The 25,917-nt window shown below is 33.5% G+C and overlaps 2 protein-coding genes across 5 annotated transcripts; one reads left to right on the top strand and one right to left on the bottom strand.

Annotated features, from left to right (window-relative positions):
- Positions 1-2,149: 2,149 nt before the first annotated feature.
- On the top strand, positions 2,150-9,189 carry LOC110654648 (KH domain-containing protein At5g56140). Its single transcript, XM_021810711.2, has 7 exons — positions 2,150-2,519; positions 3,209-3,294; positions 6,467-6,612; positions 7,499-7,618; positions 7,699-7,815; positions 8,364-8,507; positions 8,594-9,189. Exons 1-7 carry the CDS (start codon positions 2,392-2,394, stop codon positions 8,741-8,743), a joined length of 891 nt encoding a protein of 296 aa, XP_021666403.1. The 5' UTR covers positions 2,150-2,391; the 3' UTR covers positions 8,744-9,189.
- A 2,250-nt stretch (positions 9,190-11,439) lies between these two features.
- Positions 11,440-16,264, bottom strand: LOC110654647 (probable calcium-binding protein CML21). Of its 4 annotated transcripts, XM_021810708.2 has the most exons (6): positions 15,841-16,137; positions 14,195-14,446; positions 13,724-13,926; positions 12,316-12,484; positions 12,145-12,232; positions 11,440-11,862 (listed from the first exon to the last, which is right to left on the bottom strand). In XM_021810708.2, the coding sequence occupies exons 2-6, from the start codon at positions 14,391-14,393 to the stop codon at positions 11,844-11,846; spliced, it is 678 nt and encodes a 225-aa protein (XP_021666400.2). In that variant the 5' UTR covers positions 14,394-14,446; positions 15,841-16,137; the 3' UTR covers positions 11,440-11,843. The 4 variants fall into 4 exon arrangements, with proteins under 4 accessions (XP_021666400.2, XP_058009803.1, XP_021666402.1 ...); XM_058153820.1 differs by lacking the exons at positions 12,145-12,232; positions 15,841-16,137 and adding an exon at positions 16,144-16,264; XM_021810710.2 differs by lacking the exon at positions 12,145-12,232 and having other exon boundaries at positions 15,841-16,156.
- Between the last annotated feature and the right edge of the window lie 9,653 nt (positions 16,265-25,917).

Genomic DNA, 25,917 nt, shown 5'->3' with positions numbered 1-25,917 from the left:
TTAAATAATGAAGTCTATTAAATTTTTAATTTCAATAATAAATGAATGGCCACTAGAAGTAACATTATTATTATTATTAGTAGATAAAATTAAAAAAATAAAAAATAAAAAGAGATAAATATCTTTTGAACCGAGAAATTTTGTTTTTTTTTTAAATTATTTATTTTATTTTTTTTTACATTAATTTTTTAAAATTTGAAAACCTAATTAGTTAGTTTATCCTAACCCTACTATAAATATATAGTTGTGACTAGGGTTTGGTCATAAGACAGAAAATTTGGGGCAATTTTCTTCATAAGTGTGTAGAAGACTAATCCCTAGTAGTTTTTCTTCATTGCAATTAGATATACACAAAAATTCCTTCACATTCAACATTTTTCACCTAGTTTTCATATAATTTTAGGCTAAATTAATTTTAATCATCCCCAAATTATTTTAGTTAATTAAGTTTCTTTATACGATGTTCTTGATGTTCTTCAGTTTATATATATATATATATATATATATATATATATATACACTTTTTTAATTTTCACAAAAAATTTCAATAATTTATAAATTTTAAAAATATGAAAATTAATATTTTATTATTAAAATTAAGAAAATTAATATTTTAATTTATTTGCTAAAAGTTTAGCCTATTTAATCTAATTAGAAAGTTATGGGTTCTTTTGCCAAAAATTTATTGGAAAAAGGGTCTAATATATTCTACAAGGTTGAAGTAAGTGCATTTTTAAGTTTTTGTCCAAATTAATCCTAAACTTTTTATGAAAGTTTAAATTACCCCTATTTTAATAAATATTATATTTTTAATAATAAAATATTATTTTTTAGTTTTTAAAATTTAAAATTTATATATTATTCTTAATTAAAATAAAATTAAAAAAAATAGAAATTCAAGAACACGAAGACAGAACAGCAACACAACAAACCCAACAACTCAAAAACAACAAAAATTATAACTCATAAAAAAAATCAAAATCTCTAATCCATCGAGAAGAGCTCAAGAACAAGAAAAATCAAATACATTTCCTGCCTTTATAAAACCCAACAGCAAACTCAGAATTTAAACCAAACCCAGCAAAAACTCTTTCCTCATCTTTATAAGACCAAACCCAGACTCACATTGTAATTGCATATGGTGCAGAGAAGTTGGGATTGAAGACTGTAGCTCCCCTTCTTGCAATCGCATCGCGTCCCATTCTTTTCTCAGCTCATCTCGCACCGCCACTAGCTCGAACGCCTCTAACTCTCTCTGTATCCTCCTCATCTTCTTCTCCTTATCGGCATTGCGCAGATCTTCCTCAGAAGAACCTACTTCAATGACTAGCCATGGAAGAAACTTCAACATCATCCATCACTTAATTGGGGACAACAACACTTAATTTTTTAATATTATGGACTCCAATAAGGAGTGTTCCCTAATTGGCTGGATGGAGCCACACATCTTGGCCAAAATAAATGGTTTTGATTTGGACTTACTTAGAACAAACGGCTTGAATTCGGGTTTTGGAGGACATCTAGACTACGGTTTGGATTTCTGGGCTTAAATCTCTTGATTGGTTTTATTTTTAAAATTTTTATTTTGATTAAAAATATTAAATAAATTTTTATATTTAAAAATGATTATTTTATTATTAAAACAATAATATTTTATTAGATCAAGGTTAAATTGAACTTCAGTGAAAAAGTTCTGGATGAATTTAGCCACAAACTTTAAATTGTACTTATTTAGACTTTCTCATGAAGTTAGAAAGCTTATTTAGGCAGTGTTTAGTACAGTGAATTTTATAAAATTTATTTGTAAATTTAAAATTTTAATATTTATTTTAAATATAAATTTATTTAAAATTTTTAATAATTAATTTTATAAAATTTATTATAATTAAATTAAATTTCAATAAAAATTAATATTCAATATAAAATATATCAAATAAAAATATCTATTTAGAAATAAATTTTATTATTAAATTTATTTATCAATAAAATAAATTTTACTATAAAATTTAACTAAATAAAGTCTTAAACTTATTTCCAAATTTTATTTTTGGCCTATTTAACCTCGGCCAAAAATAAATCGTTCTTCCATTTTCTGGCGTCGCGGTAACAAAATAATTACAAGATGTCATTCTTTTAAAAAATGAAATAAAATACTAAAGACTAGGCATATATACAAAAGTAGAGATTTCCACCGACGCTGTATAGAGAGAGCGTCTGGTCGGATCAAACAACCAGCGACAACAACAACCACAAGAACAAACGCCACCGTAAACAATTAATTCCACCACACTCTCTTGGCGGTCGCTTTCCCGGGTCTACTTCCTTTCTCTCACCAATTTTAAATCCCCAAACACGGATATTTATACAGATATTGATTGGAGCACTGACAAAATGACCACATCAGGTGGCGGCGGTGGCGGCGGCCGCTACATGGCCTACTCCCTGTCTCCGTCTGCTCCTCATCCTCCTCATCTCTCTGGCCTCCGTTCCGCCTCCTCTGCTCTCGTCGAGCAAGAAAAGTAGCTCTCTCTTTCTCTCTCTCTCTCTCTCTCAGCTATCGAATCAGAGATCTAGATCATTTTCTTTACTTCGTCTTTTAGCTACGGATCTAGCTTGTAGATTGTTGAGTCTTGATATGTACTTGTATTTTCTGCTTTGTTTCTGATTCAATCAGATTTGTTTGATTGTTGTTGGACTACAGTTCTACTCTGTGTGATCTTGCTGTTGAATGTAGTATTAAGTGGTGATTTTGTTGGATTACTAGTAGATTCAGCGGTTTCTCTGTTAATTTGTTATGTGTGTTTATCATATAATTCTCTGAGAATTTTACATTTTGTTTTCTTTTTTTGTTTCTCATTTTATCTCATTTTATTAAACTTAACTGTTATGACATGATCACGCTCTTGTTTTGTATAATCTGATGCTGAATTCTTATTTCATCACTTTAATTGATGAATTCTCATCTCATCACTTTAATTGATGAATTCTCATCTCTGGAATAGCGCATTGTTGGAACCCCTTTTCATCCATATGCTGTTTTCTTCCACCGTATAAGCTGCGATGAGTATAAGCTGTTCACTCTCATCGCTTCTAGTTTTATCAATTGATCAGAGTCTTCATATTCTTAGCATGGATTTGCTTGTTTATGTGGATAGGACCTACAACTTCATGGTTAATTGACTGTATTTGGTTTGTTTTTCAACTGCAGATATCTTTCAGAGTTACTAGCAGAGCGGCACAAGCTTAGCCCAGTTATGCCTGTGCTCCCTCATACGTATCGGTTGTTAAACCAGGGTGGGTTTTGTAAAAGTACTTGCCATTGTATTTCAATTAAAGTTACAGGAACAACAAATGAATATTAATGTAAAGATTTGGATACTTGTGTGTATAGATGGAAGTTAGGATCATTAAATGACAGTACATAGTCAGGGTCTACATCAACTGACAAATAATTGTTCATCAACTGATGGTGCTTTAATTTTTAAAATATATACTAGTACCAAAACAAATACATAAATAATTGAAGTGTTTATTGGTAATAATAAATTTTGATTGAACATTTAGGGAATGGATTGAACTCCATAATTGTTTTCCCTGGTAAATCAAAATTGAGAAGATGATAAAAGAAGGTATCTAGATGTTATCCATTAGCTTACTGCGGTGATGATGTTTCGGTATATAACCATGTGATTCAGTGTATACAAATTGCTCATTGAAGGCGAAATACTGATATTTTGCTGGCATGGAGAACTTTAAGGGCGTTTTAGCAATTAATAGGTTGCATTATTTCCGTTTTCTCACACACTCTCTCTATTGAATTGAGTTAGAGCATTACACCTCCATGACTACACCTTCATTTTTCTGAATTATGCATACCTCCTAATTGTTTATAGATGTCATTTGGCAATGCTTTCTTCTGTGTAAAAGGATGGAAATTATCTAAGGTGCGCAGAAACTTCATCTACAGTCCAGTGTTTCTGATCTGCATATAGTTATTATGTTGTTCTATCACAATTCGGATAGATATAACTTGGCTTTAGTTGCATGGGAGATTGGCAAGTTGCTGTTGATATCTGTGAAACCATGAAATGATGATGGGTTCGGGGGAGTTATAAAATTTGTTTTATTTTGGGTTTATTTATCAAAGCAATATTCTTACTGAATAAGGCCAATTCGGGCATAAAATAGGACCTATTAGCTGAGCATAAGAATTGTAATTAACTGTGCGAATAGAATGAGTGGAAAAGAGGGAATTTGTAAAGCCTTTTCAGTAATTGAAAATGCTTGAGTTAAGTTGCATTCAGGTGATTCACTTGCATTCTTGTGAAACTTTGGGAAATGGCATCCCTCTTTCATTACAGTATTTCTCATATTTTATTGATAGGTTAATATGCTTGGCCCCATAGATTTATTTCACTGTCAATTGCCTTTTTTCTAGATGCTTCTTTAGCTATTTTGGCTTTCTTACCTTATTTGATAATTTTTTTGCTTCACTTTTTGAATTGTTTCAAAACACTGGAAGTGATAAGGGTAGGTCATTGTTGAAGAGGATATTGCTGTAGTTGGTAGATAGTTTGATGTAAGAATCTTTGGCTGTATACCTTCAAATGCTAGCATTTGTGAAGGCATTTGACATCTCTTATCCTTAGATTGCAAAAAGAACCTATTTCTTTTAGTTCACTTTGGAAGAGGGAGAACCCTAGAGTCTAACCATTTTTTGACAAGTATATATATATATATATAATGTGACTAATCAGAGAAAGAGGTGTTTTTTAAAATTGGATGGCTTCGCAATTTTCTACCATGACGCTTTGTTAATTAGTTCTTTCATACAATGATGCGAATGGAGATGAATTTTGTGAATATAACCCATAGAACCAAATCAAAGTGAATTGAAATGGAGCTTTAATTGGAGTGTTTGGTGATCATAAAGTTCTTGATACACTAAAGGATAAATGTTGTAAAACTGTGATTAGGTAGGCTATTGTTGTAGTGAGTGCTGAGATCAAAAAGAGAATAAAAAGGAAGAGAGGAAGAGTGAAGAAAAGGTGAATCAAATGAGAGTAGCTAACATAGTAACGTGTATATTTGTAAATACAAGAATGGTTCAAATAAGAATAAGTTTGTTGTTGGAAGCTTGAAGGCATCATTGAGATAAGTTGAGAGAGGTTAATTGATATTATTTATCCATGTCATGTAGAATTATGGATGGATCAGTATGGGAGAGTGAGTGGATTCAAGCACTAGGAGAAAAAGGAAGAGGTGGACCAGAATTAGCATGGACTAACTCGGGAAAAAACTGATATAGTAGCTCATAGAAAGTTTGGCCCAGAGGAAAGGTGGAAGTAGGAAAAGGTCTTGTGCACTTGGTTTCCACTAGCTAGGAGTACATTTCAATTAGGTCCACTATGTGAGGTTTTGTATACTGCTTGGTTTTGTGTTAATTGAAATCATCTTCAGTATGGACTGCTGTATCTTTCTAATACTGAAGGCTGTGCTGTACACAAAACAAATTGTACAATACCTTTTAATTCTCTCAAAAACCATCTTCAGTACGGATTGATAAGGTCTTGTGTGACTTTACTGCAGGATGATGTTGTGGGACAATTTTGACAATGTGGAAAACATCTTCCTTATTTACTGTGACAAAACAAATAGTAAAATACCTTTCAATTCTCTCGTTGAAAGAGATTGTACAATTCAATTAGGTAGGCTGCGCCTAGTTTAGTTGCAGTTGGCTAAGTACTATATTATTTTGGGAGAACTTTTTGACATCTCGAGAACCTTGGTTGGTGATGTTAACTAAGCCTTTACCGGGTCTCTCTCTCTCTCTCTCTCTCTCTCTCTCTCTTTTTTCTCTTTTTTTTTTCCCCCCTGTCCATTCTATATCAAACTACTCATGTAGTCTATGTTGGCAAATTCAGATGATGACTTTGTGCTCCACAAGTTGTATTTACTTTCTTTTTCCTTTCTGATTTTGCTTTCTAATTCTTAGTTCTCTTTTTCTCTTGTGAGAAAAATGTCTTTTTAAGCATTCCTGTTTCCCAGTCTTTGATGTTGTACGCGTGATAAATTTTCATATGCATAGGTGCTAACATTGAGTGGTGAGGAATTTTTTAATGATGCTTGTTTTTGTGCTTTCTGTGATGCATTTATTTTAAATTATGTGACAAGGTACTATTTTTGTGAATTGGTTATCTTTATGCTGTATCAAAGTAATTATTCTGTTTGTGTAAATGTTATTTCCTTATTTATGTATGTAGGATAGGATTTAACCTGTGGTCCTTAGCCTTTCATATCAGACTAAGTTCTTCTGAAGTTTATATATATTTCATGGGGCAAGCATTGATTCTTAACTCAGTTAACAATCTGTCTTGTCTCTCCATTTTGTGGTGACTGCTAACCAATCTGTTAACAAATGCTAACCAATAAATCTTGTTCTTGAAAATTGACATTTTTGGAGCAGAAATATTGCGTGTAACTACACTGTTGGGGAATGCATCAGTTTTAGGTCAAAGTGGGCTTGAACATGCTAGCCCTATGGCTTCTGGAGGAATATTTTCAAAGGGAGGAGCCAATTCAAATGGATGGGCATCACGGTTTCAATCAGAAGTACGGATACTAACCATTAACATAACCTTCTTTTCCATCTAATTTTACTGTTTTCCTGACTAGATGTTTTACATTTTATGCTAACTTTTAACTTTGTTTGAGTTTGCACTTTAAATTGGCAAGCTTTTCATGACAGGTAATATGGGTCTGAGGCTAACATCATCGACCAGTGAAAGTAGATCTTAACTTTAACATGCTGTTTCAGAACTCTCTTTTAGTTAGCTGGTTCTCCTTCCCCATACTTTTCCTAAAGCTTCACAGAGACCAAATATATGATTTTTCACATTCTGATCGCAATATGGAGACCTATTACATGAACATTTTTCATAGCCTTACATCTTTTAATCAGGATGCCTGACATGCTAAGTACTAAGCTAGGTTTACTCGATTTAGGGGAGTGCTAGGACAACTGGAGTTATAATACGTCTTCTGCAGAATGCTGACCTTTAGTTAATCAAATGTTGTTATTTGTTCTGCAATGTTGCTGAAGTGGCATGGTGGATGCCTTGTACAAAGTAAAAGATGACTAGTCTGTTCAGCTTGCCAGTGGTTGTCGAATTCATTTAACATTTTGGTCCCATCACGCTTCGTTATAGGTTTATAATCTTCCATATTAATTAACTCAAGTCGTTTTGGTTGAATATGAAGTATGAACTGCTTTGTGGTCTTTACTGTTGTACATGTCAAGGTGCATTTCAATTTACTACTGTGGTTTTGTGTTTTCCCTCTCCTGGTGTAATACCTCATGAATATTGTCTTTGGCTTCCCCTATGAAGCTGAAAATGTTTTCGAGACTATGAAGCTTCTCATCAGTTCTCCATGGAAAATGAGGCAGCTTGATTCTTATATCGTTGAGGTTGACAACATTTAGAATTTTGTTGTGCAGATGTCGGGTTTATTACAGTCTTCATCAGCACAGAACTGGCTGAGTTCTCAAGGCAGCTCATCTGGTCTTATTGTTAAGAGAACTATCAGAGTTGATATTCCAGTCGACAAATATCCTAATGTATGATTCATATCTTTCCCATGTATACTTTTTCCCTTAGTTTTCCTTTACTATGTTATCTGACATACGTTTTGTTGCAGTACAACTTTGTTGGGCGACTTCTTGGCCCTAGGGGGAACTCACTTAAGCGAGTGGAAGCAAGTACTGAGTGCCGTGTTCTGATCAGAGGGTGTGGCAGCATTAAGGATCCAGCTAGGGTAATATTCAGAATTTTCTCATTGGTTATGATTATGTGTGCATTCATGTTTCTGAATACCATTTATGATTTTAAACATGAAATGTCATTTTGATTACAAATATATTGAAAGCAAGGGAACTGATGAGCTGATTTATAATTTAGAAGAACAACCTGTGTCCCTAAACTACATGAGTCTTGATAAGGATCAGTTTTAACCTTATTGAGGTGAATCTAGTGTGGTAAGTGAAAGTGCTGTATTATGATTTATGACTAAACAATTTCTCTTTTTTACTTATGGAAGATAGTTGGAAAAGACTCTACAGTAAACTAGATTGTTGAATTTGCTTGCTCTACTAATGAGGATTATACGCATTGTCCTAATATGCTTTTCAATAATTTCAAAACAATTTTTTAATTAATACTTTGAAAGCATTTGGTGTATTTTGGAACAGTTATCTTGTTGCTGTGAGCTATTTCCTTTGTTTGAGCTTTCCTCTCTTGTGTGTGAATTATTTTCAGTCAATTTTGTTTTATTATATTAACATTAAGATTATTTATTCATTAAAGGAAGAAATGATGAGAGGGAAACCAGGGTACGAGCATCTAACTGAACCTCTTCATATCTTAGTTGAGGCAGAGTTACCAGTTGAAATAGTTGATATTCGCCTAATGCAAGCACATGAGATACTTGAAGACTTACTGAAGCCTGTGGTTAGTAACTTTTTATCCTTTAATGCATTGGTCTAGCCTGCAAGAATCTTTTCCTTCATTGATTCATTGATATGTTCCTTTTATAGGACGAATCTCAGGATTTCTATAAGAAGCAGCAACTAAGAGAGCTAGCAATGTTGAATGGTACACTTCGCGAAGAAGGTTCTCCAATGTCTGGTTCAGTCTCCCCCTTCCACAGCAGCCTTGGTATGAAGAGGGCCAAGACAAGGGGGTAATGGATCCCCATTCTTATTTGGCTTTTGGAGCATGTGTGTTTGTCCTGCCAGTAATCAGCGGTTCCCATGCCACAGATGTTGCTGTCAGCTATTGCCTCCGACTGCCGTCGGGGCACTGGCAATGTTGGGTGCCAGTTCTAACTTGTCTCTATATGAAGTGTGTCTATCTTATGTTTGGGGGAGGTTTATCGACAGTATCACATGGTAAAGGAGCCAGTTGAGTTCGGGGGTTTGCTTCCAAGACTGCCCTTGTATTAAATTAGGCTTTACTATATAAGTGTGTATTGACATTTTTGGTAGTGATGGGGGCTTACGTGAGAAAGATATGTTTTGTATACAAAAAGCAAGCTAAGAATTGATCTATATCCTAATGCATGTTGTTTGGGATGGAGTGATTTGTATTGAGAAGTGTAGAATGAACTTGAATTTGAAGGCGTTCTTTTTCATCTTCTGGTACAAATTGTATGTGCTTTCCTGCCTCTTTTCTCCTACTTTTTCCTCTCTCTCTCTCTGTCTCATTTTTGTGGCACTATACCTTCGCTATCATCAAGCTGTTGGGTTTGCAGGTGTTGGATTTTTGTTGATTTGGAAATCCAACTAGCAATCCTGGTAGAGCTGAAGTTGTCAATATAATGGCATTTTTTCTTGGCAATGATGGGGGATTGTGGATAAGTTGAATGGAAAGTAATTTCCTGATTTTGTAGAATCATATATATGTTCCAATCATTTTATATGATTAATTTAATCCTTTCTTCCTAGCAGATTTTAATTCTTATACCACAGATTAAAGGGAAGTCAATTACAAGGCATGTTTATTGGATTAAAGTTTATGGGGCGTATGCAGAACATTACTGGGCAAGTAGCCTCTTGAACATAGTCCTCCAAGCTCCACATAGTGGTTTTGATTGAAACAAATTATTCATTTGCAGAATCAGAATTATTGTTTATCCATGTTCATCTTTTATAAATTTGGACGCCTCATTGTGAAACATCCATCCTGTCCATCTTTTATTTTTTAAATGGTTTTATCTATGTTCCTCATCTCAGCCCATTTCATAATCAAGAAATAGGTGTTGGAACATTGAATTAATGGAAGTTGTTTTATTCTGCCATCTGAAATATCCCAGATTATCCACACTAGCCTAACAAGAGGATCAAGATATGTATGTCCTTTCAGACTCCACATTATGCCAATCGGTTACTTGCTCGAAGGTTGAAAATAATTTGTTTAAAATATGAAAAAACCAGTGCCTTAAATCTATTTTCTTACTCTAATTGCTATGATACCTATTGGTTATCACTCAGCAACCTCTCAAGCATTGGAGGAATAATCAAAAGGATAAAGCTCAGCTGTCAAAAACAGGGATGCAGATGTGATTGTCACAATTTGATTTGGTCTGGGAATTGTTATTCTAAATTCAAAAAACCTATTCACAAAACCTCTTCATGGATAATAGTATCTAATATATTTTAAATTCTTGGCAAAACTATGTTTATCTATTATTATTATTATTATTATTATTATTATTATTAAACGTAAAATGACTTATAAAGAATATATCATATTATTTATATTATTATTTAAATCAATTATTATTAAATTATTATACAATATATAAAAATTAAATTTTTATATATATATATATATATATTTAAAAAAATATAATTTTATTTAAATGTATATATATATATGTTTTATCATATAAGAATGAATATTATAATTATTGTAAATATTATTTATAATATATTTTTTTATATTTATCTATTATTTATTACAATTATAAATAATTTGTTGATATAAAAGATTAATTTGAAGACATTTTATAATTAATAAATTTTAAAAGGGTAATGTAACCTAAATAAAAAATAAACTTAAATCAACTACCAACCGATGAGTATAAACCCTAAATATAGAGCTGATGACAGAAGATAGATTGTCTATTAGTAATTAGCTGTGGTTTTGATAGCTTTGTTAAATAAATTAATTCAACTATTTAAATGTTTATAACTATCAGCTACATCTAACAATTGAATTAAACAACCCATAGTAAAGACTAAACTGTCTAGTTTATTCCCTTGCTTGAATCACAGAATAATAATAGAGATTGATTTCCATTAACAAGGAAGAGCATATCTAGATTGATGAAGTTATATCACAAGTAGGGAGGCTCAAAATGGTTTCCAATGATGTATGAGATTTCCACAATTCCTTCATTTTCCAGTGTATCTCTGCTTCTAGCTCACGATTGATGAAAAAATAGTTCAAAGTAAAATACACAGCAGCTGAATAACATGGAAATGCACACTCTCCCAGGCAATAAAACAGCAGCTTCTCCCATAATAATATCAAGCTTATTTGTCATTTAGGTGAGGCTTCTATGCACAAAAATTAAGACAATAGGAGACCTACCCCGCAGCACCAGACTCCTTGTGGAATAAGCAGCATTCAGGAACTTTGGAGTTCAAGCACCCAAAGTTCACCAACAGCCAAACTGACATCAGCCATTTAACTATGCTGAATTAAAGATCAGGAATGCCCGTTAGTTCATTATATATAATGAATCAACCCATACTTATTTCCTTCAAAATATTAAATTACTCTTTAAAAAAAATGGCGATTTTGGCCCAATAATATCATTACTTTCAACCTGCTGGCATTCTCCCTCAAAACAAGAATAATCCATTCCAATGCAATGTTATGCCAAATGATAAATTATTGCATACTTTCTATGTTGAAGAACCAATGCAGTCTTCTGAACATAATTTATACAGTACACAGCAGTTGATACATAAGTATCAAGCATGATGGCGTCTTATTAGAATTACATTGAAGTCCTATTCTTGAAACTATATACATCACAAATTCAAAAAAGAAGGAAGAATTACACAACACATTGAATATCAACTTCATCATTATCAGAAAAGCAAGTAGAACCTTACGTAGAAGCCTGACTATGGATTTTCATCATCCAGTTGTGATCCATAAGTAGAGAGCTTGATTCACACCTTCTCTTCACCTTCATCCTCGTCTTCGCTGTCATTGATTCCAACCCAAAGTGTGAATGCGAACAAAAATTCCTTGAAGTTCACCATTCCATTTTTATCCCAGTCCATCTCTTCTGCAACAGTAAAGTAAGAAGACTTAGTAACATCATAAAACGTGATGACATCCTTTAGACAGTTCTTACAGCTAAGAGACTTGAACAGAAACAAGTATTAATTTAATGAATTGGATTCAAGAGATTTCTAGTTTTACTTGTGCATATGTTACAAAGAAACAATGCAATGTCGGTGAAGAAAGCCACATTACATTTAAATGTTAATTAAGTTAAATGGAATCATGGATGCTTTCCAAATTAAAATACATTAAAAATTAATTGCTCAACTGTAAAAATATATACATCGGGTTCAGCCTGCAGGTGTGATGGAGCACACACATGTACGAAAAAGGGAATTTCTCACAAATAGGAAAATGCGTCTTTTTAGCATCTGAGAGATCATATGCACATAAATATGAGTAAACATGAATAAATGAATAGAGAGAGAGAGAGAGAGAGAGAGAGAGAGAGAACCAAATCTTTTCATTGCTATTCTTCCAGAAGAACGTTCCCCAGATTCGTTTATGGCTTGAACCATCTCATTCTTGCTCACATAACCATCCTTATTCTTGTCCAAGAACACAAATGCATCAACTAGTGTTTCAAATGTGGCCTCCAAATTTGGCATTCCCATCCTTGATTTCTAGCATTGTCATGGAACACAAAAATAACAGAAAAGAAAAAGAAGACAAAATTTATCCTCTGATGTTAACGGATAAATTTTGACAACTGTCCCTGAGTCTTTGAACTTATCTAATTGTAACATTACAGTCCCTTAAATTAAAAATGTAATATAAAACCCCATTAACTTTCAAATTTTGCACAGTAAAATCCCTTTAACTTCAAATTACCAATTTTTCAATTAGATACTGAACTAGATAGTTCCACCATGAAGTTTAGTCAGTATTTCTCTTTTCTCTCTCAAGCCATGTGTAAATTGAATCATTTTTCTCTCTATAGACAAAATAATTTTTCATGCGTAAAGAGAATAATTTTACACTTTGCATAAGAGAGGAGAGAGAAATGTTAACTAAATGCCATGCGAGAGCTATTCACATCAGTTTCTAACTGAAAAATCAGTAATTGAAAGTCAGAGGGATTTTACTGTGCAAAATTTAAAAGTTTAAGGAGTTTTATATTACATTTTAAAGTTAAAGGACTGTAATGTTACAAGTATATAAGTTCAGCGACAGTTGTTAAAATTTATCCAATATTAACTGCATAAGACAAATGACAAGATGACAACCCCCCTATCTCTGCCCTTTAAATGGTTCACATCCATGTGGACAAACCATTGCTCAACTCTCACTGACACTGGATCTAAGGTTTTAAGTCAGCATCTTAAAATTTCTAAATGCAAGAAATTTAAAGAGGTCATCCACTTATGGCTGAATAGTCAAAATATGCATGTGAAAGCAAATATTCTTTAAGATTCCATGAGTTTAATTCCAATGAACTTATGTTGAGAGTAACACTCCAAGACAGAAGCCATTTACTTTTCAGTCATTACATAAATGCAAAAGCTACAGTATGAGGTCAGATGCAAAAATTTGGTGAAAACTGAGCGACGCCTTCTAGGTTCAGTAAGTAGTACTATGAGTTGCCAAGAAGCAGTAAGTTTAAGAATTAAAAAAGGCCCATGAAACCTACATTATGGTTGTGGAACATTGGGGAAGCTATCACTGAAAAGGGCAATAATATTAGCTCGGGAAAAAACTGTTAGAAAAGGAAAACTCAGTAAAGAACCTTTGCTATTGAGTAATAAATATGCCACGCCATCGGAAAAGTTGTCTACTAAAACCAGCTAACTACAGCTTAAAAATACTAACATATGTATGCAATATCAGGCAAAAGCAACAAATGGTAGCTTAAAGTTGGATACAGCATGAAGAGCAGTAGGATCATGTTTAAGAAGATAGACAAGACAGAGAAGTACAATGAACTCGTTGAACTTCATCCCCATATCACCATTAATATCACATGCCTCAAATAGATCATTAATTTCCTCCTCTGTAAAAGAAACTCCCAGCTTTTGGAAACATTTTCTCAGCTCTTCTTGATCAATAGTATTATTGGAATCCTCATCTACAAATACATAAAATGAATGCTTACCACTTGCAAGTGATTAAAGTATAAAATGTGTGCTTTGTTGCACCTGAATACATGTGCATCACATAATAAATAGGATTTGTATTCCAATTAAAAAAAAAGTGCTCCAAGGTTCAAAAATTTATGCTACGAAATTTCATCAAGCATGAGCACTATGACATTTAAGTCTAAACCCATGTGTTTGTTGACTGCTAAATGAATTAAACTTATTGGAAAAAAACAAAGAGGAGAGCTGGATTCTTACCAAACTGCTCAAAGATATCTTTACATTTTCTTAAGCTCTCATCAATTTTTGGAAATTTCAAGATTATGCTGTTGAATGATTTTATGGCACATCCTTCAGCTTCCCTCCTCCGGATAGCCTCAGCCAATTTTGATTCAAGCTTTGTTTCTGGTATCCACGTATGTCTGGGTGAATCATCCTTTACCACCACACCTCCCATTGTCAATTATGAGGCAAAATGGGATACAAGATATATGCTAGTTCAGTATGTGCCTGCCAATAACCAAATGAAGATGTTTGAAAATACTTAAGCAAGCATGCAACAACAAAGAAGTATATAATGAAGCATGAAGAAACAACTAAATCATATTGTAACTAAAATATAACAAGAAACTTCAATTGCATCAATTAAAGAAAACTCCAGAATTATAATAGTATATAAATACAGTCATTGATCCAGTTCCTAGTTCAAACGTAAATCCAATTTATAAATTATTGCCTTAAATTTTCACCCCTTTCCTAATTCCTTTGATGGCTTAGGTCCATATATTACCCTTCTATAGGATTTGTGCTAATGAATACATCCAGTCATCCACTTGACAACTTGAACTGCAAATTACATAATAATTATTTGATTGCTGCAATTACTGAAGAGTATTCCCATTTTCAAACTGGGTCAACTGAATATCTGCTGAGAAGCCATGAAACACTTACTGAATACAACGTACCAATATTCATAAATTATGCTTCATGCAACTCTCAGTTTTTGGTTCACTTCAAGTTAGCAAAAATTATGGGTAATAGCAATCATGCTGTAATAACCTGTAACACAATTTAGTTGACTCCAAATGTAATACCTCTACAGCATACAATGACTTTTACATATTAAACTTAGGCTGCTCCATTCTAACTTGAAGGTCACAGGTTCAAATCACAGCCTTCCTACAATGCAGGGAAAGTTACATCTAATCTGCCTAGCGCCTGCAAGGCGGAAAATCTCACGTGACAGAACACCCCCTTTGTCAAATATCAAATTTAGGTATATGTGTGATTGAGACTGATGTCATTTCATTCATTGATTCTTCCAATGACATGATTGATCTATCAAAGTATGGACTCATCCTGATTAAAATCAAGCTAGACAATTTGATTATTCCGAACTTTGGAACCTAACCAACCAAATTGATCTTCTGTAAAAGACTCCAGTAAGACAGAAACGGTCTATTTAAAGCAACATTTAATATAAATGAGTTGTCCTAGAGAAAAGACTGCTAAGCACAAATTATCTTTGCTGCAATATGACAGAACATTTTGAATCCTGATCATTGATGACAAGTAAATATCAAAAGATTAGCCAAAATCGCATGCTTTCACAGTCAGATTTATTTAGGTGGAAAAAGACTCAAAAACCAGCCTTCTCTTTAAAAGAAAGAACAGAGAAGACAAGTACCCAAAATGTACAGCCTTTATTCATTTTATCTTGTGGACATTGCAAACGGTAACTAAAGCTTTCTTAGTCATTTGTTTCCCTTGCAGATTAAGAAACAATCCCTAATTAATCATGAAGCAAAACAAACTAATCTCAAGACCTAAAAGTTTAAACACAAAAAGCACAAAATAAAGACAAGAGTCAAGAGTATGCAAGAAACAAGAACGTAAACTCTAACCAGAAACAACTTAGAGATGGAGAGACACAACAGGACTTTTCCTAGCTTCCTCCTCGTAAAACTATACAAGAAATTTGTTAAGTAGAAAGCAGGAATCAGCAGCACAAAAGATGACAACGGCCCTCCAAATTCCAAAAAGAAAGATGACCCAGAAAAAGAAAGAGGTGGCTTGATGCGGTTTGTTATGCGAAACTGATAAAAATGATAAGGAGATGCGAATGCCAGAGTTCAGGGAAAGAGAAAGTGTCATCAAGCGAGTTGGGGTTATCAAACCCCAAGATTTGTGCTAAATCCACCACTCACCCACGATCTTGGCGCCTGTGGTTACACCACTTGTAACCCTCTTTGGTTGACTTTTCCATTCAAAACAAGGCCTAGATCCAAAAATGTTCAACTTAGACGCTTTTAGCACCGGTTACAAATTTTATCAATAAAATATATCAATTAATTAAATGGGATTAAACACAGCCTAAAATTAATAAAAGCCTAAAATCATCTAAAATCGGCTGAACAAACTAAATTAACTAATTGGGTTCAATTTATTAAATATTCTATTCGATTTAATTCAATTTAATTTTAATTTTTTAAAAATTTAATTTAATTGGTTCATTTCGATTTTAAGGAGGAAAAAATTGATAAAATCATACCGAATTAAAATAATTACAATTTACAAGAAATTTTATACATTTGTAGGTTATAGCTCTATGGTTGACAGATTGCCTCCCAGCTACAAGTCTAGCATTCAACCCTTGGTGGCATCATTTTTTTTTTTTTTATAACCTTCACTTTCATTAAATCTTAGCCTTCCATTTTCACATAATCTCAGCCCTTGAATTTTACTATAAATTCATCTTATACTTCCAAACCCTCGCCTTCATTCTTAGCCTTTATGTACGCCACTTTCATCTTTTCCTCTACCAATTCTTCTCTTCCTCTCAAGCTTAATGCCAATTTCTCTCTCTCTCTCTCTCTCTCTCTCTCTCTATATATATATATATAAAACTAAACTCCTTCAAGGCTTCAAGTGAAACTCCAAGACCCACAATAAAGAAAGCCAGCTTCAATGGCGTCTTCAACTATGAACAAAAACCAACAATGAAGAAAGTAGTGGGAGATCTTGAGATATTAATAAGCAACAAACAGAATTATAGCCTAAGATTTCTTCATTTCTTTGTTCATCTTATTTTACTTCATTCACAGACTGTGTTTTGTGAGGTAAGTGTGTCGAGTCATAGGACATGGAAGCAATTTTCTAGGTTTTGATTTGAATTTTTTATGGAGAATATTGAGATGAGTATGTTGAATTTTTTCTGGGTTTTGGGTTGTACCATTGGCATTGTAGTTTGAATATTAGGTGTGAATGCTGGGAATGGAGAATGGGTTCGGTTTATTTCTGTTTAAACCGAACCAAACCAATTTTATTTTAGTTTGATTCGATTAAGTTGTTTTAATGTTTTGGTTTGGTTTGATTTTGATACTCATTAGTAATTCAACTTTTAGTTTGTTCGGTTTAGTTTTGAACTAAACTGACCGATTGTTCACTCCTAAAATCATCCACAAAATTATTGATTTGAAGATCATGAAAAAAAAAAAGCAATTGAAACACAACATTTCAATCCATTTCAATCCATTCCAAAATGTATTAGATTGGAATAAAATCAGTTTTAGGGTTAGAATTAGGGTGAATCAAACTCGGATTAATTTAAGACACTTTGTACTGGAACACCATATTTTATCTCAATTATTTTTATCCTTCTTTAATTTATTTCTTTATGATGATGAAATGCAATTTGGGAAATTTGACTCATTTAAGTCATTTATTGAAATTATAAATTCATTTGAGGTTCCGAAAATTTTATAGAAAATCCGACAGAGTACCGGCTAAAAATGGAGAAAATAGTTCTTCGGAACCTGTGAAAAACACTTCTAATAATCATTTTATTCCACAACTCTCAATTTTATCACATCAATTTTCAACAATTTCTCATCAATTTCTCAAACTTCCCAATCATTCAATTCACATCATATTTATACTCAAATCATAAATAAATACTCAACTTTCATTTATGAACACCATTTACAGATAATATCATTAATACATAATCACATAAGTTTCAATATACATGACAAAATAAAAAGTTTAATTACAAAGTTTACAAAAATACAAAACACAAAATACAAAATGTAGCCTAGCATCCTACCAATGCACTATAGCTGAGAGGTGACATAGGACACTAGCAGATCTGACTCTTACCTTGACTGGGGTCTACTGGGATCACGCTTCGTATCTCCAATACCAACGCGTAGCAAAAAGCAACGCGCTAAGCAATAATGCTTAGTGGTGCCAATAATAAAATAAAAAGAACTAAAAGAAAATAAATATGTAGTGTATATATTGATGTCTCATGCAGACAAATTTTTGATAATTATTTGTAATCTTATTTATTTGGTAGTTGTTATATCCATTATTTCATTAAATTTATCAACTTTCATTTTTTGTTGTCCAAGTAACCTATACTGGATGACTGAACTGGATAAACGGGTAAATTGGCATTGGGTACCAAGTACCTCAAGCCGTCACACCATCGGTCACGTATGTATTTCCCGGTGTGCAACAGAACAACTGATAAGCTGTAATAACATTAGGCACAAGGCCAAGTATCATCATAATATCAGAATGGCTAAAAGCCATAAATCACAGAATGGCATAATGCCATGTGCAATACTGCTAACTGAATCCTATTGGCATGTCAACCTATCCAAACCAATCTTACTAGGTGTACTAGGGCACATTACCAAGTTATTGACTGAATTTTCATGCTTTACATGTAAGGTTACTATTCATTTTACTATTTAGGTCAAATTATTGACTTTCCAATGCATAATAGCTACATAAGTCCTAATCATATAAATTTACCATATTTTGGTTTCCAAAAGTGTTGGCATTAGTTGCCAATCCATACTTCTAACCAATGGTGAATAAATAAAAAATTTCAGTTTTGAGTGCTAAAGTTCACTGTTCCATTAGGCCATTCTACAGTGAGAATTTGGCCAAAGGTTCTTCATCAAAGTTGTTTTTATTGTGTCTAGTTACATTTCTTTTTTTGAATCACTCCATTTGGAGTTTTGTAGCTCAAGTTATGGCCTAAACACCATAACTGGCCGGATTGTAATTTTTCCATAATTTTTGGGCAGAATCAATTCTGCAGTTTTTGTACACTGACTTCAAGTTAGTTTTTAGACATATCTCAGCTTTCTACTGGTAAAATTTCAGGTCAATTGGACCTTTCTACACTATGTTATGACTAAATGAATGAACACTATTAATTTAGTCATTTTGCCCAGGCAGAATGTAAGTCATCCGGATTTGGTCAATTTTTAGGGCATCCTATGTTTAGTTTCTAGACAGAGTTCCTTCACCAAAATTGTGCCATTATGTGTCCAATTTCATGTCCAATTGGTCTTGCACCAATTGAACCTACAAAACCCAAGTTATAGCTGCCCAAACATGCTGGACTCACATCCAGACCTGCAGGGCACTCAAGGCAGCACACCCAACCTCAAATCCCAAGCTACCATTCACTTCAATTCCTCATTATACATAGCCAAATGGTCACTAATTGACCAATACAACATTAATTTAAGTTCAGTTACATCAACCTCTAAAATTGAGTTTCAAAAGCATAACTCTAATTGACCAAGCATGAGAAATGGCTATACTAATCATATAATTTATACTAGGGACAACTAATATGTCACTTTAAATCAAAGAATTCTCCTAACCCTAACTCATGTCAAGGCTGGTGAAATTTAAAGGAGAGCATGCAAGGAGTTCTCATGCATTAAATCACTTGCAATTTCTTACTTAAATCAAACACCTAAGTATAAATTAAGAGAGGGAATAGAAAATTGGTCACTAACCTTATTATAGCTCCCACTTGAGCTTGGTAAGCTTCAAGATTTCTCCCTCTAATGGCTACCTAAAGGTGAATTAAGATGTGAGGAGGAGTTTTAATGAAGAGAGGTTAAGGTTTTGTGGTGGGATGAAGTGGGAATCAAGCTTGCAATGTGAGCTTCAATGGAAGTTTTAGTGTGAGAGGGTTTCCTGTTGAAGAAGAAAAGAAGGAAATCTGATTTTTCTTGTGTTATTTTATCCCTTTCTAAGTGTTTTATAAATGCTTGGTAAGTGGTGATTGGCTAAAAGCATTTTAATGACATCATATTATGTCATAATGGAGTTTTATTTTATTTTTTTTTGTTTTCTTTTCTTTCCTTCTTTAATTACTCATTTTTAATTAAATTTTTAGCAATATTTATTCATATTTTAGATCATAATAGTTATTTACTTAACTGGACAAGTTGGCAAAAAATCATATCTGAAGACGAAATGACCAAAATGCCCTCCGTTTGGCTTATTGAGCCAAAATCATCTGTACCGATCTAGAAATTTTTCTAAGCATTTTCTTGGCATTCTAATGCTATTGAAACCTCAATGACTCTTCTCTGAAGTCCCAAAAATTATCTTATGAATTTTTTCCCTGGTTTAGGGCTCCTAGCTGCGAAGACCGCAACTTTCCACTAGGTTACCCATCGCTAGGGCACCGACTCATTTAACTTGGTTGTATTTTATTTCTAAAATTTTTCCTATATTTTTTTTATTATTATTTGAGTTAATTATGGCTCCTCACTTTAATTTAAATGTTTTTCTAAACGTTCTAGCTTTCCGGACCGACACCGGTTACCGGAATAGTAGAATGTACGGAATTGCTATAGTGAGGGTGTTACACACTTACTAAATAAGGGGTTGTTATTCTAGACCGAAATTGAGGGAACATTATATACAGAGGAAAAGAAGCTTGAGTGAGAATCAACAAATATTGTGGTTCTATTATTGTTGTAAAATTAAGCAAAAGAAACAAATAATTGCAGTGGGGGACAATTTTGATGGAGACTATTGAAGCATCTGATATGGAAATCTCCATGAAAGGTATGTATTTTTTAATTTAAAGTTGCTTTGATTTTTCACACTACGTCTGGATCATAGTTTATGATGGTTTCATATTGTATGGTATGATTGCTCTACATATTTGGAAAGATTGTTCCTAAAAAATAGTGGTTTTAGGTTATAAAATAATGGTTCCTAACCATCATTTTACTATTTAAAACAATATTAGAGTGTATTTTAGTAATCTTCATATTTATTTTATCATACCACACTATATAACCAAACAAGAAAAGGTTATTAAACCATACTGTACCATACCATCTTTCCAAATATGTTAATAATAAAACCATATCATATAATATAATATGATATAATACAATACATTAATAAACCATGCTGCACATATTGTAACATCCTCACTTTAGCTAGTCCGTACGTTCTACTATTCCGGTGACCAATGTCGGTCTGGGCAGCTAGAATATTTAGAATTATAATTAGACTAGAGTGAGGAGTTATAAATAAACTAAATAATGATAAGAAAAATTAAGGAAAATTTTAGAAATGAAATGCACTAAGGTTAAATGAGTCGTAGCCCCAGCGATGAGTGACCCTAACGGGAAATGACGGTGAAGGTCGTTAGCAACCCTAGACTCGGGGAAAACTCTATGAAATAATTTTTGGGATTTCAGGGAAGCACTATTGGGGTCTCAATGACAATAAAATGCTAAGAAAACACAAGGAAAATTTAATCAATCGGTACACATAATTTTAGCTCGTTAAGCTAAACGGAGGACATTTTGGTCATTTTGTCTTCAGAGATGATTTTTGACCAACTTGTCCATTTAAGTAAGTGAATTATATGACAAAAAATATGAACAAATATTGATGAAAAATTTATTAAAAATGAATAGAAAAGGGAAAGAAAAGAAAATGAAAGTAAACTTGATTTATTACACAAGCATTAAGTAAGCTTGAGGTGATTTAAAATTTTTGGCCAATCAAAATTCAATAAAATCATTTATAATTCATTAAAAAGAAGAAGAAGAAGTCAAAATTGGGAAAAGCTATCAGCCATCCTCATCCCTTCTTGGTCGAACTAACTCCCTCACTCCCTACACCATTTTTGCTCATAGAAGCTTTATCTCCCCTTCAATTTCACCATAAAACCCCTTAGTGATTTCATTAAAAATTGTTTTTACACCTTGGGCAAGCTAAAGAAAACAAAAAGAAGTAGAAAAGAGGAGCTTTTACAAGCATGGAATTTTCTCCATTGAAGGTTAGTGACCAAACTCTTCTTTTCTCTTTAAATTCATGTTGAGGGAGTGGAATTGAGTGGAAATTTACAAGAAAATTGAATAAAAATCATGTGTATATCTCCCCCGAATTTTGACAGCCTTGGACTTGGTAGGGTTTTGAAGATTTCTTTGAATTTAAATGGCATCATAGCTGCCCTTAACACTAATCTCATGATTAGGATAATGAAATGTAAGTTAATGCATGAATTGAAATGGTAGAGTTAGGGTTTAGGTACAAATTTGAGATTTTATTTATGTATTGGTGAAAGGAAGTTCTAATGGTTAATTAGTGACTATTTGGCTATGTGTGATTAGGAAACGAAGTGATTTGTTCCATGGGAAATGAAGTTAGATATGCTACCCTTGGTGACCTGCAGAACTGGGTTTGAGTCTAGCAGATTTGGGCAGCTATAACTGGAGTTGTGTAGGTTCAATTGGTGCAGAGCCAATTGGATATGAAACAAGACGCATAATGGCACAACTTTGGTGAAGAAACCCTGCCCAAAAAACCAACTCAAGTTGACCTAAAAACTATCCTAATTTGGGTGACCAACATGCTGTCCCTGGAAAATGATCAAATGCACAGTGTTTGTTAAAATGGTCATAACTCCGTGTAGAAACGTCCAATCGACCTAAAATTTATATCAATAAAAAGCTTAGACAATTTAGAACAACTTTCATGAAGAACACCAAACCAAATTCTGACCATAACCCATCTGAATTGCTAACCAAAGTCAGGGTATCAAAACTGCCAGAACCATTTCTGCCCAGAAATTCTAGGTAGATGCCAATCTGGCCAGTCCTAAAAAAAGTAGCATAACTTGAGCTAGAAGACTCCAAATGGAGTGGTTCAAAAAGGAAATTAAAGAAGACACATAAAGGAACAACTTTGATTAAGATTATTTGGCAAAATTCTCATTGTAGAATTGCCTAATAGAACAGTGAACTCTAGTACCCAAAACTGAAACTTTTGATTTATTTCCTATTGGTTTTAAGTATTGATTGGTAACTAATGCCAATACTTTTATGAACCAAAATATGGTATCTTGGTGAACTTGGGTTCAACAAATCTATTATAAATTAAAAAGTCAACCTTTGAGTGGAAATAGTTAAGTAAATAGTGACCTCTACATTACAAAAATAAATAATTAAATCATTAACAGTGTAAAATACCATAGTATGCCTAGAATGATTGGTTTGGATAGGTTGGTATGCCAATAGGATTCTGTTAGCAGTACTGCATATGGCTTTAAGCCATTCTGTATTTTATGGCCTTACGTGCCATTCTGTGATATAATAGTCTTTGGCTATTTTGATTGAGTTTACTATACTTGATTTCATACCAAATAATTATTACAGCCTATTAGCTATTCTATTTGCACACTGAGAGACACAATGTGACCAATGGTGTGATAGCCCGAGATACTTGGTACCCAGTGCCAGTTTACCCGTTTATCCAGTCCAATCGACTAGTATAGGTTACTTTGACAATCGAAATAAATCTTACTAAATTTTAATCAAATAATACTACAATAATTGCCAGAAACTTAGTCTACATAAAATTTCCGCATACATTCTGCACATCCATTTTATTTTAGCTATTTTATTTTGTATTGGCACCACTAAGCAGTATTGCTTACCGCGTCACTTTGGCCACGCGCAGGTACTAGAGACACAGCTGGGGAGCCTAGCAAACCTCATACCTGGTGATTAGTCAGATATGTGCAGAGTCCAGAGTCACCTCTTATCTGTAGTGCACTTGATAGGATATTAGGATTTTTGGTTGTATTTTGTACTTTGCATTTTGTACTAGTTCTTGATTATAAAACAAACTCATGAAATCATACGATAATGTAAATATATGAAATTACATATTACTTTAATTATCGGTATATTTTGTTAAAAAATAAAATATTGGGGAGTTATTCATGAAATTGATTCGAATTGTGATATGAGCAAAATTTTGAAAATTGTGTTGAGATTGGAGATTGAGTTGATATGTATGTATATTGGAGTTCTGGATCTGAAAATCATATTGGAAGTGTTTTTTTTAATAGGTTCAGAAATACTGTTTTTCCAATTTACAACTGGCACTCTGTCAGATTTTCTATAAAATTTGCGAAAAATTTAGATTAATCAAAATGTAAATAAATTATATAATTGGTAAAACTTTGCACTTAGTGATTAATAAATAAATGAATTAAGAAGGGTATATTGTAATGGAATAAGATATAGTGCTTTGGCACATTGTGTGGCATATCTTGCTCCGCTATACTGTAGACGGGTAAGGGGTGTCATATTTAGTGGTATCAGAGCATCGGTTAGGCATTTCTGGGCCTAGATAGAGTGCATACCATTGCATTGCCTTTGTAAGTGTTAAGGTGACACTGATGCAGATCTGTTTGTTTTCTTATTTTGATTAGGATATGGATCTTGCTTCTTAAAGAGTAGTTGATGAAGAGGTGGAGAGTCATGCTCCACCAAGGGCTAAATCGGGAGGCAGGGGAGAACCTGCTCCACCAGCAGCTGAGGCACCTGCCCAACCTCAGTTTGCGTTATTTTAGCAAATGACTGAATTTTATAGGCAAATGATGGGGCAATTCCACTACCACAACCACAGCCACAACCTCTGCCACCACCACAGAAGTCCCATCTAGAAAAACTACGAAAACATGGGGTTGTAGATTTCTTTGGGAAGAAGGAGGATGACCCCATGACAGCTGAAAATTGGCTGGATAGAACTGAAAGAGTGTTGAAACAGCTTCATTGCACCCCCGAGCAGAACCTGGAGGGTGGTGTGTCCTTTCTTCAAGATGATGCATACCAGTGGTGGGACACAGTATCTAGTGAGTTGCAGCCAGATTAGATCACCTGGGATTTCTTCCTCACAGAGTTCAGGAAGAAGTATGTCAGTAAAGTGTACCTAGAAGAGAGAAGAAGAGAATTTATCAGTCTGAGACAGAGGCAGCTATCAGTGGCAGAATATGAGCGTGAATTTGTCAGACTAAGCCGGTATGGGAGGGAGATAGTCCCTACAGAGGCTGAGAGGTGCAGAAGGTTTGAAGAAGGATTAAATGACAATATTAAGGTAATGATAACAGCATTGGAGATTACAGATTTTGCCAAATTAGTCGATGCTGCATTGAAAGTATAAAGAGTTAGAATAAATGAGCAAAACAGAAGGGAAAGACAGCAAAAGAGGGGTCCAGGTCAGTCCAGTTCATTCTCTGCTCCTAGTAAGAAGTTTATGAAGGAGCGGAAGCATGAAAAACATAAGTTTAGATCATTGAATTCAAAATTTTTCATCTAGGGTCACATGCATCATGTAAGATTCATTTTTTAATCTATTTGATTTCAATGATAAACAGCATATTAAAACTCTTTTAATATATTTTGGTTCTATATTTGCCATTTAAGATTTTAAAATTAACAGATTAATTTATAAGAACCCTAGATTAGATCAAGAACAAGTGCACTAACCTTTTTGATGCACTATAGTGTGTTTGGCAACTTTGGGATGCACCTAGGACACTAGATGTTATCCCTCTAGCTTGTGCACACTAAGATAACCAATGGTAGCCCCTTGAATAGCTTCTAAAGATTTTCCAATCAATTAGAAAATCAGGTTTTGCCTTTTGAGAGATTATAAATGTAAACAGGACACTAGAAACGATTTCTAGTATTTTTAATTTAAGAGATTGTTGGCAAATCTCTTTGAATTGATGAGAGATGAAGAAGATGAGAGGGGAGAGGCTCAAAGGTGGCGGCACCAAAGAGAGAATGAGCAGATTGTATTTTATTATTTCATCCTTTCCCTTATATAGCTAGATCACCACT

The sequence above is a fragment of the Hevea brasiliensis genome, chromosome 9 (assembly GCF_030052815.1).
Source record: "Hevea brasiliensis isolate MT/VB/25A 57/8 chromosome 9, ASM3005281v1, whole genome shotgun sequence".
NCBI lineage: Eukaryota > Viridiplantae > Streptophyta > Magnoliopsida > Malpighiales > Euphorbiaceae > Hevea > Hevea brasiliensis.
This window is presented reverse-complemented; position numbering and strand designations above follow the sequence as displayed.